This window comes from Megalops cyprinoides, chromosome 10 (assembly GCF_013368585.1).
Source record: "Megalops cyprinoides isolate fMegCyp1 chromosome 10, fMegCyp1.pri, whole genome shotgun sequence".
Lineage (NCBI taxonomy): Eukaryota > Metazoa > Chordata > Actinopteri > Elopiformes > Megalopidae > Megalops > Megalops cyprinoides.
This window is the reverse complement of record NC_050592.1, coordinates 7,184,702-7,202,337: the sequence shown is the minus strand read 5'-3', so window position 1 is coordinate 7,202,337 and position 17,636 is coordinate 7,184,702. Positions and strand designations below refer to the sequence as shown.

Here is a 17,636-nt window from a genome sequence, read left to right as displayed (position 1 = left end):
TAGCGGTCTTACAAAGTAGTTGCCTATCCTCAGTAAATATTTAATCTAAGATTTAAAACGCGGCTAAGGACATTGCAGACGTTTTTCTCGCTTTTTAAATCACAGAAAATGTGACTAGCTCGCTATATATAAAATATAGCTGCAAATCTACAATTAGACACACAAAGAAAATCACTGATTTCTAAAAAATTTGGTGCAAGCAGTATTGCCTTTGTAATAAGAAACAATAACCTTTGTCTTTAATGCAACACATTTTTTAAATTCTGGTATACCATGATTATTATTATTCCTTAATGTTACCTTTATGCGATAAATACGAGAGGAAACATTACCCCATATTAACGTATACATCCCCGATTATCAGAAAATCTTTTTTAACACAAAGCTAAACTTCGAATAAACTTGCACACAGTCGTTTACTTCACAGCAGTCAAGGGAATATTTTGCAACGCTGGAAATGGCTGAATAGTGTATTTCCCGCATTGCCAGAAGATGCAACTCTGCGCCAACTATTAATAGATGAATGTATTTTGTCCACTACTCACACAAAACAGTTATATATATTTGCATATTGAAATTGAAAGTTGTGGGAAATCTTTTTTTTAATGTGTCGATTTTATAATCTTTTATTTACTGATAAATGTCACATTCAGCAAACACTTGGGCAGAGTGTGCAGTTCATTAGTTTTAGTCCAATTACTTTTGATGCATATTTTTAAAAAATATATTATCAAAACAGTTCAATACAAAAAGATCTCCATTTGGAAATTTATGTGCTTAATTTATCCTCGTAGTCAGAAGAATGTCAGTCAATGTTTGGCTCGGCAAACACAGTACATTACATTATTGTCATTTAGCCAGAGCGGCTTACATAGGTTACAGTTTTTTGACATGTTATCCATTTATACAACTGGATATTTACTGATATTTACTATATTAGAATATTTAGTATACCTTAACACATGTTATAGGATAAGGCAGTGTTTCCCAAACCTCTCCTGGAGGACCTCTTGTCCTGCATGTTGTAGATCTCTCCCTGCTCCAACACAACTGATTGAAATGATCAGTTTGTTATTAAGCAGCTTCAGGAGTTCATAACGAGTTGATCATTTGAATCTGCTGTGTTGGAGCAGGGAGAGATCTAAAACATGCAGGACAAGTGGTCCTCCAGGAGAGGTTTGAGAAACGCTGGAATAAGGATACATTGTACTGTACAGGAGATGTCTTCACCTTTGACACCAGCAGGCCAGGCTAGTTAGCAACAGACTGTCTGTGGAAACTGACACTTTTTCCTGCACTCTTTCCTGGCTCTTTGAAAATATGTAATGATTAAAACCTATTGCTGTTGCCACCAACTGTCTCTTACCCAACAGTGGAAATCACTTTCAGTTAACTGTTAACAGTGACACTAACATTTGAAGCATATATGGGAAAGACAAACCCTCTAGGAAAACGATTCACTTACCCATTAACATTGTAAAATTATAACAGATATTCATTTTGAAATTTCTTGGACTTTGTGAAAGCTAAACAGCAAGTACCCAAGGAAGCCGCATGGCAGGTCATTGAAGATAGTGTGTATACTTGGTTTCCCTTAGCTTCTCGGCTGTCCAGTCAGGTTGCACAAGTTAACTTGTGGTAGAGTTTGAATGGTGTTATGCTCATGCTCACTGGTCTGGGAGTGTTGTTAGCCTGGTCTGATGCTGTCTCTCATCCAACTTGAATAGACAGATTTCTGTTCTTTTGTGCTGGAAGTCACTCTGGATTAGTCTGCTCAATGAATGTAATGTAATGTAATGAAGGACCTCATATGGTCTAAGAGTAAATCTGTGTACTGGATGGAGTGGCTTTACTGGTGTCCTACTACTGCTGCTCCATCGTGAGTGTGTTGACGTGCTGTATCTCTGCGTGGTATGCCAGCTGCTCAGCAGTAGACAGGAGAGCCCTTCAGAGGGCCATCAATATCGCCTGGAATATCATCTGCTGCTCACTACCCTCTTTGGAGGACTTGTTCTGCTTTTGCTGCCTCAGTAGAGCAGTCAACATACTGAAAGACCCATCCCACCCTGGACATCATCTGTTTGACCTTCTGCCCTCTGGCAGATGCTTCAGGTCCATCATATCACAGACAAACAGACTTAAGAACAGCTTCTACCCCAGAGCCATACGAGAACTGAATACTGCTAAACACTGACACTGACTATTTGGGACCTGTGTGACTATAATACTGGCAGTTACATTTATAGAACACTTCACAGATGTTTACATTTCAACTGCACCTTTGTATGTATATATTCATAATTGCACTACTTGTACATAGGGCCACTGCAGTTCAGTAAATGTGCAATATCCCGAAGTACAATATCTCAGCTGATAATAGTTATATTGTATTGTTTTATGTCTTATTGTTTTATACGTTACAGCAAATATATAAATAAAATATAAAATGTATATATCTAGCATTTTTTAAATTAGTTTAGCTTGAACTCTTTTCTATATTTAATTTCTGTTTGTGTGAATGCACCGTCAGGATTGCTACTGAGTTTCGTTGTACTCTGTGCAATGACAATAAAGGAATCTATGTATCTAGAAGCCCTGCTGTGAAGAACCTTGATGGCTGTCTCTCTCATAGCATCAACAAATGAGGACTAATCTCAGTTTGTGGTAAGGTAATGAAATGAAATCTAACATGTATTGGAAAGAGCTACCGCTGAAGTCTGAAGTAATTTATCAGGTGTAAACCATGTATGAAGTAGGAAAGACAAGACTATATAAATGTAAATAGTTTTATTCAGGTTTTGTCCAGAGGGATAACTGTTACCCCCACCAACAACACTGTACATTCAATAACAAAGACTTACATCTTTAAAAACATGTTTACACGTTCCTTTGTTGTGGTTTTATTCATGCCTTTCCAGATAATGTATTTCATACACGAAATTGATAGGTTTCAGCACCATGGATTACAGATAATGACAATTACATCCAATAATCTGATCGTGTACCCAGTTATAGCAGATTCAATGCAAGAAACATAGAATGACAGACACAAAATAACAAATTTAAAAAACGATGCAATTACTACAGAAGGAGTAAAACAAAAGGGAGCAGCTAAAAAGGTTTCTTTAGACAGTTCATGAAAAACAGTTAGCTACAGAGACTGGAATGTGCAAGAGATGAGCAGGTGGGACATCTTCTCGGGGGATACAGAAGATCAACATTATCAGGATAAAGTGAATACTAGGGGATTTTTTTTTTAAATAAATGGAGATTGACAGCTGGGCCAGACTCAAATGCCCCCTTGACTATGGAACTTGAGGAAGCAGTTGTGGTTCCGGGAAATGCAAAGAAAAACACAGCACTTGAGACATCGTACCCGTGATGTGCGTTCACAGCCTCCGAACCGACACCGGGCCCCCTCCCCCTCAGCCAGCTGCTCTGGCCAGTGCCCGAGGCCATCATACCTGATGGTGGCATCGGGGAGAGGGGCTGCAGAGACGGGGGCTGGGGGCGCGGCTTCATCCCGACTGGGTAGTTTCGGAGCAGGAGGGTGTGGAGGTGCGGACTGGGGCATGACAGAGTCATTTGAGAGGATCAAAGCTTTGGCCACCTCCAACCGAAATGCCATTAGACTCAGAGACTCGCGTGAATTACTGTTGTCTTGTTTGAACTGCAACCACGAGTTCACTAGAGCCAAATCAGTCAGGTGCCACAGGACAGAATATGGCCATTTTGCTGGAAAGGAGGATGTAAGTGGCGTATGGTAAAGATTTTGGAGATTTCTGTTGAGCTGGACTTCCTTCTGAACTCTCTCAACGGCCCTGATGAGAGAGAATGGGCGCGCTTGCCTCTTTCTCAGAGTGGAGAGTATGAAGCCTTGATGACATCGGAGCAGAGTCAGTCTCCCGTCAGAGCTTAAAAATTCATCACCAAATGCTCCTCTCACACCCCCAACCTTCCCTGCACTTCTCACTCCAGCCACCAGGAGGCGCTCCAATATTGAAGGTGTACAGAGTTCTTCCTTGCAGATAAATACCATTCTCTCACAATTTTCTTCATTTCTGGGGATAATTCTCTGTAGTGTGTTCTCGCTGTTGGATTCATCCCCATTCAAATTAAAATCAAGGACAACACCACCAGCACCGACCAGGACAGTACATTGCAATGCTGGGCAGGTGTTTTTGAGGGACTTACTCCTTCGGCAATGTCCCAGAGGGAGAGGGTACTGGTCAACTCCACAGTTCCCTTCCCGATTCAGTCCTAGACAGCCTGCCCGAACTCTGTCTATAAGAGTTCTAACCTTCCAGAGGAGGTCGGTATTGACTGGGGAGCAATTCTTGCTGTTGTGCAAGTCCTCGTGTCTCTGTGCATTGCTGTATGCACTTGAGAAACTGCGCGCTTCACTTGTGTCCCCCAAAGTCTGCGTGTCACTTAGTGACTGCACCCACCTTCCTGAGTAATGACTGTGACTGTGTGAGCTACGATGTGAGTCTCTAGGCTGCTGCTCATTGACATCCTTAAATCTGTGCATGGGTACATTGTGGTGAGCAAGTGAGTCAATTTTGCTCACACTACTTGCAATGTCTGACCTGTCTGCAGTTACTGCAGACCCAGACGGCCCTGTGTGGGAGTTTCTTGTGTTGAGCTGGCTCCTGGGCCCCTCTGTATTGTCAATAGCCCTGTCTCCACATCCATCGCCTGGGTCCTGGGTTACAGCCCTGTGGCCCATGTCCCTTGGAGTTTCAGTGCTCCCAGCTTGGTGTGCCAGCCTCAGCTTGCGTGCCAACAGGGTGAACCGGGAGGAAGGCATGGCATCTGCAATCAGCGGCACTTTGGTGAGGTCCTGCCAGTACAGCTTCGTGTCAGGGAACTTGAGAAGAGAGAAGAACGGATACGGAAAGGAAGAGGTTAGGAAAGAGAAACATTTGGCTCTGAATGATACAATGATACAACATATGGTGTATCATGTATGTGTTGATGCATTATAACATATATACACATTTATAAATATGTACGATTCATCAGGTTGGACATTCGTGCAGAGAGGACTGGAAGCAAATACTATTACAGTAATTGAACAGATGTATAAACAACCCAATACCGCAAAGTTGTACATGGAAATACTAACCTTCAATGTTCCCATTGCAATGTGGATTCCTACGAACTGGGCCACCTCTTTTGCTGTGACTGAGTGGAGGGTATCAGATAAGGTAGAGTTGCAACGGGCAATCTCATCCCACGTTTCCCAGTCCAGATACTGGCAGAAATATTCAATGGGGGTCTGCTTCTGTTGAACTTCTCCTCCCCCATGTTCTTCAGTCATAGAGTCAGCTGGCCTCCTCTGGGCTGAAATACTGTGAGAGCAAGCAGGAAATGAACTGAGCAAACAGAAAATCCATAAACATCAACATTACGTATTTGTTTGTCGTGATATTTTAATGTGACGTAGATCATGTTCGCATATGCTTCAATGGAACTTCAGTTGATCTCTCATCATGTATGAACTCTGAGGTGTATGTCATCAGAAGAATCCCACTGAGGTGCTACAACGTAGTTTGAATGTCAAATGCAACCTCAAAGTGTATAAGCAAACATGGCCTGACAGGGGTATACGCACATTACAATTCAAGCCACAGTTCTGTCACAGAGGTTGGAGGTCACAGATCCCATTAAATTTGAGAAATCCCCCCAAAATCTTGAAAACTCTAAATATAAATCATAAAGGTGAGAAGTACAAATGAAACACAACGCACTTGTTTAATTTCAAAATGGTGGTAAAGTATAATGTAAAAATATGTTTGCTTGTCTTGCTGAGAATTATGACTGTGTCCTGTTGGTTGTTTTGTCTGCTAAACAAAAAATTGCACTGCACTGTAATTTATGGAACCTACTGTGAGTATGCGTTGAGTAGGACTCATCTAAAAATGGTAAACTGATTTGTATGTTTTTATATGACAAGTAACATTTCCCTGGATTGCCAGTGAAAAGTAAGGTTCAAATGCATAAACATATTTATGAAAAATATAGACCAAATAAAAACCTTAATCACTTCTTCAGAGAGAGTTATTAGTCTGCTAAGTAACAAAAGGCCATCTTTGCATTACATTACTTATTGTGTAAAAAATGTGAATTATAGTGCATTATCACAGACTAATGAAAAAACTCAGTATTGATGAAATAAGAATTATGTGCCTCCCACCGATCAAATTTAACATTCTCTGGGCTGAAAGAGTAACTGGAATTATTATGAAGGCCTGGATTCAATCAACATTTTTGACTCACAATCCACATTTTTGACTCACAAATAAATGCAAGCATTCCTTACTTGCCCTCACTAAAAAGTGACATTTTAGTCAGCCAGTGTTAAAAGATAAATGTTAACTGAATCCAGGCCTAACTGCAATCAGAACAGCACAGCACAGATGTTACAAATAACAAACAAAATACTGTAGCACCTAATAAATTGTATCTTACACCAACAAAACAGAACCAATTTAAAAATCTAAAACAGAAGAAGGAGGTACCATGGTACGAATGTATGTGCAAACTTTAAGGCAGACTCACTTCGATTTTGCATGATCCTGTTTTTGACCGGACATTTCATCTGGGGCAATGATGCATCTGTTCCTGCTTTCATAGCAACAAGCCATGGCGATGGCCTCCCCCTCTGGCTCAGAATCAGAACTGTCCGAGTATTCCGCATCAGATGCCTGCTGTAGGAATTCTAGAAGTTCCCGAGTGTTCCGCTGTTCTGTGTCCAATTCACCTGAAGGAAGATCAGCATAATGTAAAATTACCTTCACCGATACGAGCGGACCACATTCACTTTTGCTGTTATGTGCTCTGTCCTACATTGTGAGTGTTTAATTTTCATTTCTTTCAGAACTCTGCACTCTGCCGGTGCTTCATAACTTTGCAAGACGTATTTGTAACTCACAGCGAACTGAGATTTGATTAATCAGGTCATATCCATCACTATGAAAAGCGACAATTATGAGAAGCTGAACCAGAAGTATCAAGTGGCACTGAACATTGTAATACTACTTTAGTTTTTGGGCAAGGTTCTTGTCTTTAAGCTTACTACTGAGCAAACCTATCGTCTTTGTAAAACAAGATTTAAACTGTCCCAGTTTCCCCTCACAAGCCCACCCTTCTAGGTGCCTTTTTCACCTGGTGATAATGGCGGAGTTAAAACAGACTATTGGAATATACTAATACGTCCATAAAAAGCGAAGTCAGTATGTACCTTCGGCAGTACGGACATGCTCATTCTGTTGTCTCCCTATCTGCACGGACTCCTCCACATGCTCTTCACATTCCTGGATTGTTGTGACACCCACCTCTGTCTCACACCCAGAGGACATAGGCACCCCTGGATACAGACAAGTTAAAAAAAGTATAAAATCAACAAATGTCATTTCAGTACATTATACAGTACATCAGCACCATGTTTATGTTAACAGAAGTTTGTGAATTTTGTTTGATTAAACATAGGTTTTTGACACAGTGAAGTCGTTCCTTACAGAATCCACCACCGTCTGCAAATGGACCTGGATGGAGGTCTGATACCAGCGACACTTCTTCGGTTTGACTTGCGTCTTCTTGCTGATCCAGTCCCGGCGCCCTTGATACCAGCAAGACCGAGAGACCGTGTTCCCTCTGTGGTGGCTCCAAGGCCATCTCTCTCTCCTCCTCCTTCACCCGCAGGACGATGCATCTCTCCCCGCTAACCCCAGCCTCCAGCACCAGAGGGGACACGCTAGCTGCTTCTTCTCTGTCCCCGTCTCCTCTCCCCTCTCTGTCTTCAAGCGACGTAGCCTCACGGTCTGTGATGGATGAGGAGGAATTTATTGATTCATGACTGAAAAGGATCTGAAATTAACTGACAGGCCTTGCCTTTAACATGATAGATTTTCTCAGACTCAGCTGGATGACTGAGGAGCCCACTGATATATTTACTGATTTCTTTACTGGTGTACATGCTACACTAGCAGGATCAATATTTATTATAAAAACAAAATTTTATGTACATACCTGCGTGAGAGTTGCTCACAGGCCCCATTTCCTCTACTGCTAACTGCGTGTGCCCATGTCCTGGGAAAGCCTGGGGTTCGTCCAAAATAAGAGGATCTTCTTCCTTCACTAAAAACACCCGGACTTCACTCGGTTGCTGCCCGCAGGGGTCCAGCTGACCAACCACAGCTCCTCTCTCCCCGGTGGCAGTGGCGCGTGGAGTGTTCTGGCAAGGAATCAAATCTGAGGAGTACTCCTCTACCTTAATCACCTGACCCCTCAGAGCCCCCATTAGCGTCATCCCATCGGCACCACTTTGGAGATCCCCCTCTACCCCAAGTCCCAGGGGAGTGTGATCCATCTGCACACACAGAAGGGTCATAAATACTTTGGCACAAAATGTACTCTTAAAAAGAACCACTCCAAACATTCAACCACCTCATATAAGTTCAAGTTTCTGAAGAACAAGACTAACCTTACAGAGGTTAAAAGAAGGCTGTGAAACTAGTATCTTATTGATACTGACTAGGGAATCTCTTTAGACCATTATTATTCATCTTGCTATTTTCAGTATAGAAAACACAATCTGAAACAATATAATACAATATCACAGCATCAGAGCCTCATTTGTAAAAATGAGTAGACAGATAACTAGCACACTCACCAGCCTGTTGTTATTTCTCAGCTCAGTCTGGCACTGCGCCGTGTCTTCCACTTCCCTCTCTCTTCCCGTAAGGAACCTCTCTAGCAGGACCGAGGGAGAGCGGCAACGGCGGGACCCCCTTCCTTGTTCTCCAGATCCTTCCTCTTCCATCCCCTCCTCCGTTTTCAACAGCTCCACGCTTGTGGTAACAGATTCCAGCTCAAAAACAATCTGCTCATCGGAAGACTCTTCTAATGATGCTGGGAGACACGATTCAGGGATACCTGCATCCATGAGCAGCCTTCCCTGCTCACGCCTGGGACCTCCATCCTCCTGGGCTTTAAGGGAAGGAGATTTGGACCGGTGGTAGAACTCCACTCCTTCCTCTTCCTTGATCTGAGAATCATCAGCAGGCGGTTGCAGATGTAAGATCACTTGACACCCTTCTGTTCCAACCTCTGATTCTGTTTCATTCACAAGGTCTACCTCCAACCTCCTTTTCCCTCCTCTCTGGTGTCCACCCCTCCCTCTTCTGCTCCTCCCTGCACTGTCCCTCCGTCTTCCTCCTTCTCTTCTCTCCACTTCCACCTCTTCCTCTTCTTGCTTGATTTCAGAGGGTATTACTTCTATATTTACAGATGCTCTGAAGTCTTGATTCTCAGCTTGAGCAGGAAAAGTAGGGGTCTCTCCACTTTTATGTTGACTTGACTGGGTTGTTTCTACTTGCAATTGGCAGGAAGCAGTATGACTAGCTTGTGAAATGCTGTCAAATGCAAGACTATCGGCCTCTGTGTTGTCCTCCACATTTTGGTCTCCAACAGTGACTATGTCCACGTCAAGAAGCAGCTCCTCTTTGATCTCCTCCTCTGTGACTCTTTGGAGTTCAGGACCAGACGTAAGAAGCTGGAGACCACCGGAGGTCTCCGTTGATGATGTCTTGCCATCAGACTTGTTTTTCTCTTCAAATCTCCTTCCCTCCACTCGTCCCTCTTTTGTAGTGGTTTCCAATTGCTGAACGTTTTGGAGTTGTCTTGTGGGTGAGGGATATGGTGAGCGGTTCTGATTTTGGATACCTGGTGGTTTCGCTTGGCTAGATTTAGATTTATTCAGAGAGGTGCTGTGTGCAGAAGGGAGAGGCAATGGAGATCCATCCAGTGGCACACAACTTTCTCTATGCTCTGTTCCACTCAGTACTCTTTCTCGACTAATCTCTTCCACACAATTCTTTGAGCTCTTCATGAATTCATTCAGCTCCTCCCCTTGCTGTGCTTTTGATTCCTGTAAATGTCCACTTTTTGGACGCAAGCCTGAAGTAACCTTTGGCGTAGTTTCTGTAAGGCTCTCCCCATTGATTTCTCCTCCTTCTTTACCTTCACTTTCCAAGCACGCAGGACCAAGAGACAAAGAAGGGGAAGGGTTCAGAGCTGGGAAAGACACTCGCTCCACCCTATCTCCTAATCCAATCTCCCCCATTTCTACCTCCATATCCCAATCTGTTGCAGCTCGCATTCCAAAATGATCTGGGTGTATTGTGCTTCCCAGCACTACATCACTTGACTTTTGTGTCTGGATGGGATCTAATGTCAGACTAAGCTCTGAACCCAAAGCAGCCACCCCAATGACTTTTACCCCCTCCCCTTCTCGGTTTTGTAAGCAGCTTACTCCTGGACTTGGCAGAGCAAGTGTTTTCCCCACTTCAGGTTCACGCAAACTTGTTAAATCCAGCTGTTCATCCGATGTTTGCTGGCTCAACATTCTTGCACAAAGACCCAGAGCCGTTTCCCCTTCTATCCTTGAGCTATCGCTACATACATTTCCATTTGAATCACATTCACCGCGCCTGATCCCAAAAGGGTGTGCGGCTGTCAAATGCTCCTCTAAGGCTGCGACCTCAGAAAACCTCTCCCCACAGTGTTCACACCCAAGTGCTCGCCGAGCATGTGGGGACCCCAAGGCTGTTTCAGCCACGCCATTCGAAGGGGCCTTACGCTTGCGACTGGTCTTGGACTTAATCTGTACGACAGATGTAGAAGAGGGGGACACCTGGGCAGGAAGAGGTGGTGCAACCTGCTGTTTGTTTGTTTTTGGCTGCCTTGCAAGCTTTTGCTGTTTCCGATTTGTTCTCGTCTTCTGCTGTTGACCTTTTATGACCTTCTGTTGTTTTTTCTGGGGTTTGCCCATTTGAGACTGGCCAGGCAGTGGCTGTTGTGGCTGCCCTTGGGTCTTACTGGGATCCAATTTGTGAACCTTGAGCTGCGGCTGTTTATGTCCCTTCAGCAACAGCAGAGATTGCTGCTCTTTATCTTCTGGGATGCAACTCTGGAGCTTATTGTATCCCTTCGCTTTCTCTTGTTTCCTCTTTAGCTTCTTTTTAGGTGGCATTTCCTCCTCCTTTTTCTTCAGCTGCACTTTTCGCGACATCTGCGCTTGCTTTTTCTGTTTTTGAATCTGTGGTGACGCTGGCTCAGGCTGCCTCTGACCCGTCGCACCTTTCGGCGTTTGCTCTTTCTTCCTTTGTAGCGGCGTTTGTTTTTGTTCTTTGAATTTTGGCATTTGTTGAACTTCACGATGCAACATCTTCTCCTGCAGTAAAGTCTGAGTCTTGACTATTTTTCTGAGATTTTCTTGTTTCTTTACCTTCTTTTCCTTCGCAGCTTTTTGCTGCAACTGCAGTTTTTGTGGTGCGACTTGCATTTTTTGTAGTTTGTGGCCTTGTCCATCTTTTTGCTGCACCTGGTTTGTCGGCAGAGGCTTCTGTTTCGAGGAGTGTTTTACTTTCTCTGGTGGTACAAACCGCACAATGAGGCGGTCCTTCTTCACCCGTGAATGCTTTGTGTGTTTCGCTTTCAGCCGAGTCTCAGGGTGTTGCGTTGGCTCTTTTTCCTGTCGTCTAAGTCCGAGGAATTCTCTCTCACGCTCTGTTGGTTGGGAATGCTTAGTTAACTGCCCTTCCATTTTTTTCTTTGATTGTGTTCGATGACCTCCTTTCACAAATTCTGCCACAGAACGCATGGGCATCTGCTTCTCTTGATGCAACTGTTGTATATGTGCATCTTCTGGATGCTTGGGTAAATGCGGGAATTGTACTCTGTGCGGCTGGCTTTCATGGTGATGAGATGCATTCTGCTCTGGTCCCTTTGCTTGAATTGAAGACAGACTGATTGGCTTATTCATTTGTTGTGTTTGTGTTGATGTTTGCTCTTTCTGTCCAAGACTCTTGTCTGATACTTGTTGCATAGGTTCAAGTTTATGACAGGTTTCTCCATGCTCTTCTGCCTCTATTTGTTGTGGCCTCTCCTCCTCTGCTTTCCTCTCTTTTAGTGACCGTTTCTCCACTTGCTCCAGTGTCTCTGTCTGGTTTTGTGTTTGCTCTAACTGCATTGTTTCAATCTGTGCCTGTGTCTGATCTAGTCCCAATGTTTCCATCTGAACCGGTGTCAGTTCTAATGCTACTGTTTCCACGTGGACCTGTGTCTGCTCTAGTTCCAAAGTTTCCATCTGCACCGGTGTCAGTTCTAATTCAACCGTTCCCATCTCTGGATGTGTCTGTTCTAGAACCAATGTATTCACATGTAAATGTGTCTCTCCAAGTTCAATTGCCTTTAACTGTTCATTCGATTGCTCCAGCTGCATCTGCACATGTCCTTGCGTCTGCTGGAGAACCATAGTCCCCATCTGCCCTTGGGTCAGTTCTAATGTCAGTGTTTCTATCTGCAACTGTGTCTGCTCCACATCACCCGTCTTACTCTGACCTTCTGTCTGTACCGATTCCAACGTTTTGACGTCTCCCTGTGTCTGTCCTGGTCCCAACGTTTTCACCTGTTCCGGTATCTGCTCTAGTTCCAAAGTTTCAATTTGACCCTGTGTCTCTTCTGTCTCTGTTGTCTGTGTTTCAGTCTTTTCTCGGGCAGTTGTTTCTGTCTGTAGCTGTAACGGTTCATGCCCCATTTTAGCTATACTGTCCCCCAGCTGTTCTTGCCCGAGGGTGTCAATTAGTTCCTGCATTTGTTCCTGCCCCAGTGTTTCTATCTGCTGTAATGCCTGCCCTGGTCCAAATGTCTCCGTGTGCTGTGCTGGTTCATGCGCCTCTGTCTTGGTTTCCACCGGCTGACCCACGTTTTGATTCACTTTCGCTGCGAGGCTGTTGTGTGTCGTGTCTCTGCCCGGCGAATGCTTCAGTTTCATGTGCTGCTGCCGCGTCTTCGCAGTCTTGAAGGTCACATTGCACAGGGAGCATGAGAAGGTTACCTCAGGTTTACCTGCAAATACAGACGAACCATGTTAATATCACCTTGCTTGATGTCACAACCTTCTTAATGTCACGTTTTTCTTTCAAAATCATGTGCCACTTACCATCAGTTTAAATATTAAATGGACTCATATCTCCACTAACCACATTTATTGTCACCTGCAGGTTATGCTGTACTATTCATGCTGATAACTAACACTCAATATAAAATATCGTAATGATCATGACAGCATATCATTAGATAAAAACCAAATGATAGATGCAGGCTATTGACGGATGACCTGGTCTCATAAGAAACTGGATTGGCCAACAGAAATCCAGAACCAAATGTGACCACTTTTGATCCAATTTAAGCCTTCAGTATTAGCTTGTTAGATATTTCCCAGTTCCCAGGTTATTACTTAAAGGTTTTCTTAATTACTCAATGATATTAAAAACCTTTTTTTAAAGTCTGGTTAAAGCATGGATAAGGAGACGTGTGTGCTGGCGACAGATGATTTGGATACATTACATTACATGCATTTAGCAGATGCTCTTATCCAGAGCGATTTCCAGCACAACAAAACATAAGTGTTTCCATTCAAGTTAAATGAGCAACAGTGCCAGAGCACGCTAACAACACTCCCAGGCCGGTGAGTGTGAGCACAACAGCATTCAAGCACTACTGCAACCAGACCAGGCAACAGAAGCCAAGTACTCTACGAAACATCAGTCACTAGAACACATTCCAAAACACATCACAATACTACACATAAAATAAACATAAAATCCTAGAGGTAGCAGGTGATAGGGGGTGGGGATTAAGGTGGAAGTCTGAAGAAGTCTTCGGTCTGCGACGGATACATAAAACAATTCAAAGATGATGCCGAAGGACTCACCCTGTGCAGCGGCAGGGTGAGAGAGGAGCTTATCAACGTGGGCGGTGCCAGCGGCGGCGCTCAGGAGCACAGTCCCTCCGCTGACCCCCTCCGTTTCTCCCTGTGAGTGCGTGAGCAGGTGCTTCTGGAGGGCCTTGGACATGCTGAACCTCTTGCCGCATTCTTTGCACACGTAGGGCCTCTCCCCGGTGTGCGTGCGCCGGTGATACTTCAGCAAGGTCAGGGTCTTGCAGGGCTTCCCGCAGTCTGAGCAGGTGTACCCGTGCGCGCCGAAGTGGACCTTCTTGTGGAGGGTCAGCTCAGACGACCTGCGAAAGGCCTCGCCGCAAATGGGGCACTTGAAGGGCCGCTTCTCGGTGTGGGCCCGCTGGTGCACCATGAGCTCGCTGGAGCAGGTGAAGTGGCGGTCGCAGACATAGCAGGCGAAAAGGGCATCTCCCAGCATGCACTGCTCGTACTCAGCCGGGTGGCTCAGCTTGAGGTGACGCTCCTTGCTCTTGTGGTCGCTGAAGATGATGTGGCATTCCAGACACTGCAGGGAGAGCTGGGCTGCTGGAAGGAGAGGTATACAAAGAGGAGTGAGTTTGCTGTTATTTTACTGGACTGATGTGAAAGAAACACAATCTGGACCAACTACAGAGCTGGAAGCACAATGTTTCAATAAAAGTGCCAATTAATAAAATAAGCTGAAAAACCAGTTGTAAAATACCCATTCATTTTAAAAGCAATGCACTTTGTGCTTAAAAAGTTAAGGTACACATTTTTGTACACATCTTGTATATGTTTTATTTCTGACAAACAAGTTGTTTGATGGTTGGTGGTATTAATGAACATTGTGTGAGAAAATTTTATTAGTATACAGCAGTTAAATGGAAGTTGCTCTGCATAAGAGGCTCTGCTAAATGGCAAAAGTGTACAAGAAAATGGAAATGACATAAAGGCCTAATAAAGGAACTGATGCAATACGTACAGGTGGGAGGAACTGGGACAAGCTTGGTCATATCTATCTTCAGTGGCTCCAGTCTGTCTTTCTTTGCTGCAATCTCCTTTCTGACAGACGGACTTTCACGCATTTCTCCCATCTTTATCTCTCCTTCCACACCCTGTGGTGCTGAGCCAGGTGCAGTCTTCTGGGGGGTGCTGAGCTCTGGCTGCTTTGTCATGAACACACCTCCCTCTGCAGACTTCTGCTCACTGATTGGCCTGGTTGCTGTCTCCATGGCTCCTCCCTCCATCCAACACTACATTAAAGGGAGGAGCTTGATGTGAGACCCCAAACAACAGGACACTAAGAAACTTTTTTGGCCCACCAAAGATTTAACCATCACATTGTGAAAAGTCACATAACATGCCAATACATAAGGTACAAACTTGCAAGAGTTAATATGTAACAACTTTACCTCTTAGACCACTCTGCATAAATGCACCCCTCAACACAATCTCACCAAATCATCACAGCAGAAGGCAAAGTATTACCACATTATGCGCGATATGCAATGCTATACAACAGTTTATATTCTACGACACTTTTGATTTTTCATAATATGATCCTTTTTGAATGGGTGCAAACAAAAGCGGCAGAACCAAACCTCAAATGGCTAACATACCTCTGTAGACATTTCCACACGTAAACAACTTTTGCAACTTTTAAGAATTTAGGAGAGGGTCGCGCCCAAGTTTGGCCCATTTCACACGGTATTTCCCCAGCGTGTAACTTCCTGATAATATACCGAATCCACTAGCCGACATTACAATAGACCAAAAGTTCAAGCGATTGTTGCGGTGAATAACCATTACGTTCCTTACAGTATGTAGAAATAAAATCTAAGACGAACGGACCACACAAAACCACGCTAAAACAAAAACATTATGTACATTTCCATACTCAACGTGCTCCGTTTCCTTTTCAGATAAAATTTATATTTCAGTAAGGTCATGCCCCGGAATGAAATACAAGGCATTGTACAAGGGTGGTGCGTGCGTGCCAAGGGTAGCATCTCTCATTCTTAAAAATTGGTAGGACTGGGAGCAAACAACCTCGCGACATTCCAGTAAAAGAAACTGGTTTGTTTAAAGAATCGACTTGCCATCTAATACATCTGTTTTGCCAATGAGATCGCAAACCAAAGAACACAGGCAGTCACACAGCAAATTATCTTTCAAAGACAGACACAAAAGAAAACGATTCAAACACTCATTTGCTGGTTTTGCAGATCACGCGACAATCACCACATCTCACTAATACAAACAACGCAGTTCTTACGTTCTAAATAAATCAGCTATGACTTTAAGAATATATGCGAGTCTACACTATTATGCAGTCTATATATTGCTTTTAATACGTTACAGTTTTTCTTTACAGCTGGCAAGCTTCCACTTATGCATCCTGGAAAAAATTTAACAGTGTAAAAATTGCACTAAGAAACACCCGTTTCAACATATACACAATTATAATACAGCATTAAATCTGGTGATGCACGTATACTTACCTACCTATCTTGCTTTTTTCCGCCCAGACCTCTTCTTCGCGTCGCATTATACACACAAAGCCAGTCCGACAGCAGTAGACGGTGTTGATGACGTCATATCAAGCGGATCACCCAACGAACGACAGATTCGTTCGCTGTGCATTCTGGGAATCGGAGTTCTGTCGTCTACTCTGCTCAGCTAGTAAATTTATCTAAATCCTGGAACGAACACCTGATGTTACTTCCTGCAGACGTGACTGTTAAATCACTAAATAAAATGGTTTTTAAATACACAATTTAAATATCAAAATCAAAATAATTTCCATATCCTGTACAGTCTGGAGTGGCTGCAATTTAATAATTAACCAGCATACACTGTTGTAACTTTCTGGGTTTTATTTCACATTGTCTGTGCTAATAAAGCAGTAACTGTTACAGCTGCGTCGTTAATGCTTCATATGAATGAACAGTTCGCAACTTCTTATCGTTTATAGAGTATGAAAATAATCTGTTTTTCTGTGTACTTTAACAGACAGTAAATGGCTCCTTAAAAGGCAAGTGAATCATTAATTAAAGCAAAAAAAAAAGTATCCATGTATTGTTTCCAGTAATATTTCATACAGACAATCCTAGCTTTTATGAAACTTCATCAGAAACCAGACCAGTCTGGAAATGAAACCTCTCAAAAAGGCAAGATAAACATTGGATGTAGTGAAACACTTATATTCATGCTACTTGAATGTTTGTACATTTAAATATACTTATATATTAAGTGCAGTATAATCACTAACTCATTGCATGAAATAACAGCCTTGGGACCCTGGTTTATTCCCATGTTTCAGCATCCACAGGACACAAGAAGACAGAGGATTAAGAGTCAAAGGATCAAACAAATAAATCTCTCCCACTCCTGGTTCCCTTGATGAAAAAAAAAAAGATAAATAAATATGTGCTGCATATTTTTGTCTTAATCCTGTACAAAGTATAGTAACTCACTACTATTTTGCTTGTTCTTATTATCACTCCACTGCCATTCCCTTGTCTCTAGTGCGGTAAATTCATTGGACAAAAGTCTTACAAACAAAAAATAACTAAACATAACAATTGACTTCAGCCAAGAAAACATACTACAGGCTACACGACACCAAGGTCAAAATGAAGCCAACCCCACTGAATGCAAACTTCCTCATTAATGGTGTCTAGCACATCAGGATTTTGTTAAACAGTCAATTGCACAAACAGTTTGTGAGGAACCAGTTTGTTACATAGTGGGGAGTACATGTATTGTGACATTAGTGGTATGCAGCCATCAATGGTGGAAAAGCCCTTTGTGGGTTTTTCATATTAATCAGAGCATTAAATTACAGACCATTGGTTTCTGTTGC

The 17,636-nt window shown here is 43.2% G+C and overlaps 2 protein-coding genes across 2 annotated transcripts; both read right to left on the bottom strand.

Moving 5' to 3' along the window:
- Positions 1-3,168: 3,168 nt before the first annotated feature.
- On the bottom strand, positions 3,169-9,200 carry LOC118783972. Its single transcript, XM_036537918.1, has 7 exons — positions 8,678-9,200; positions 8,035-8,374; positions 7,524-7,826; positions 7,247-7,372; positions 6,565-6,766; positions 5,129-5,354; positions 3,169-4,870 (listed from the first exon to the last, which is right to left on the bottom strand). Exons 1-7 carry the CDS (start codon positions 8,948-8,950, stop codon positions 3,290-3,292), a joined length of 3,051 nt encoding a protein of 1,016 aa, XP_036393811.1. The 5' UTR covers positions 8,951-9,200; the 3' UTR covers positions 3,169-3,289.
- LOC118784388 lies at positions 8,967-16,311 on the bottom strand. Its single transcript, XM_036538619.1, has 5 exons — positions 16,277-16,311; positions 14,754-15,024; positions 13,784-14,335; positions 9,150-12,915; positions 8,967-8,994 (listed from the first exon to the last, which is right to left on the bottom strand). Exons 2-5 carry the CDS (start codon positions 15,016-15,018, stop codon positions 8,967-8,969), a joined length of 4,611 nt encoding a protein of 1,536 aa, XP_036394512.1. The 5' UTR covers positions 15,019-15,024; positions 16,277-16,311.
- Positions 16,312-17,636: the final 1,325 nt, after the last annotated feature.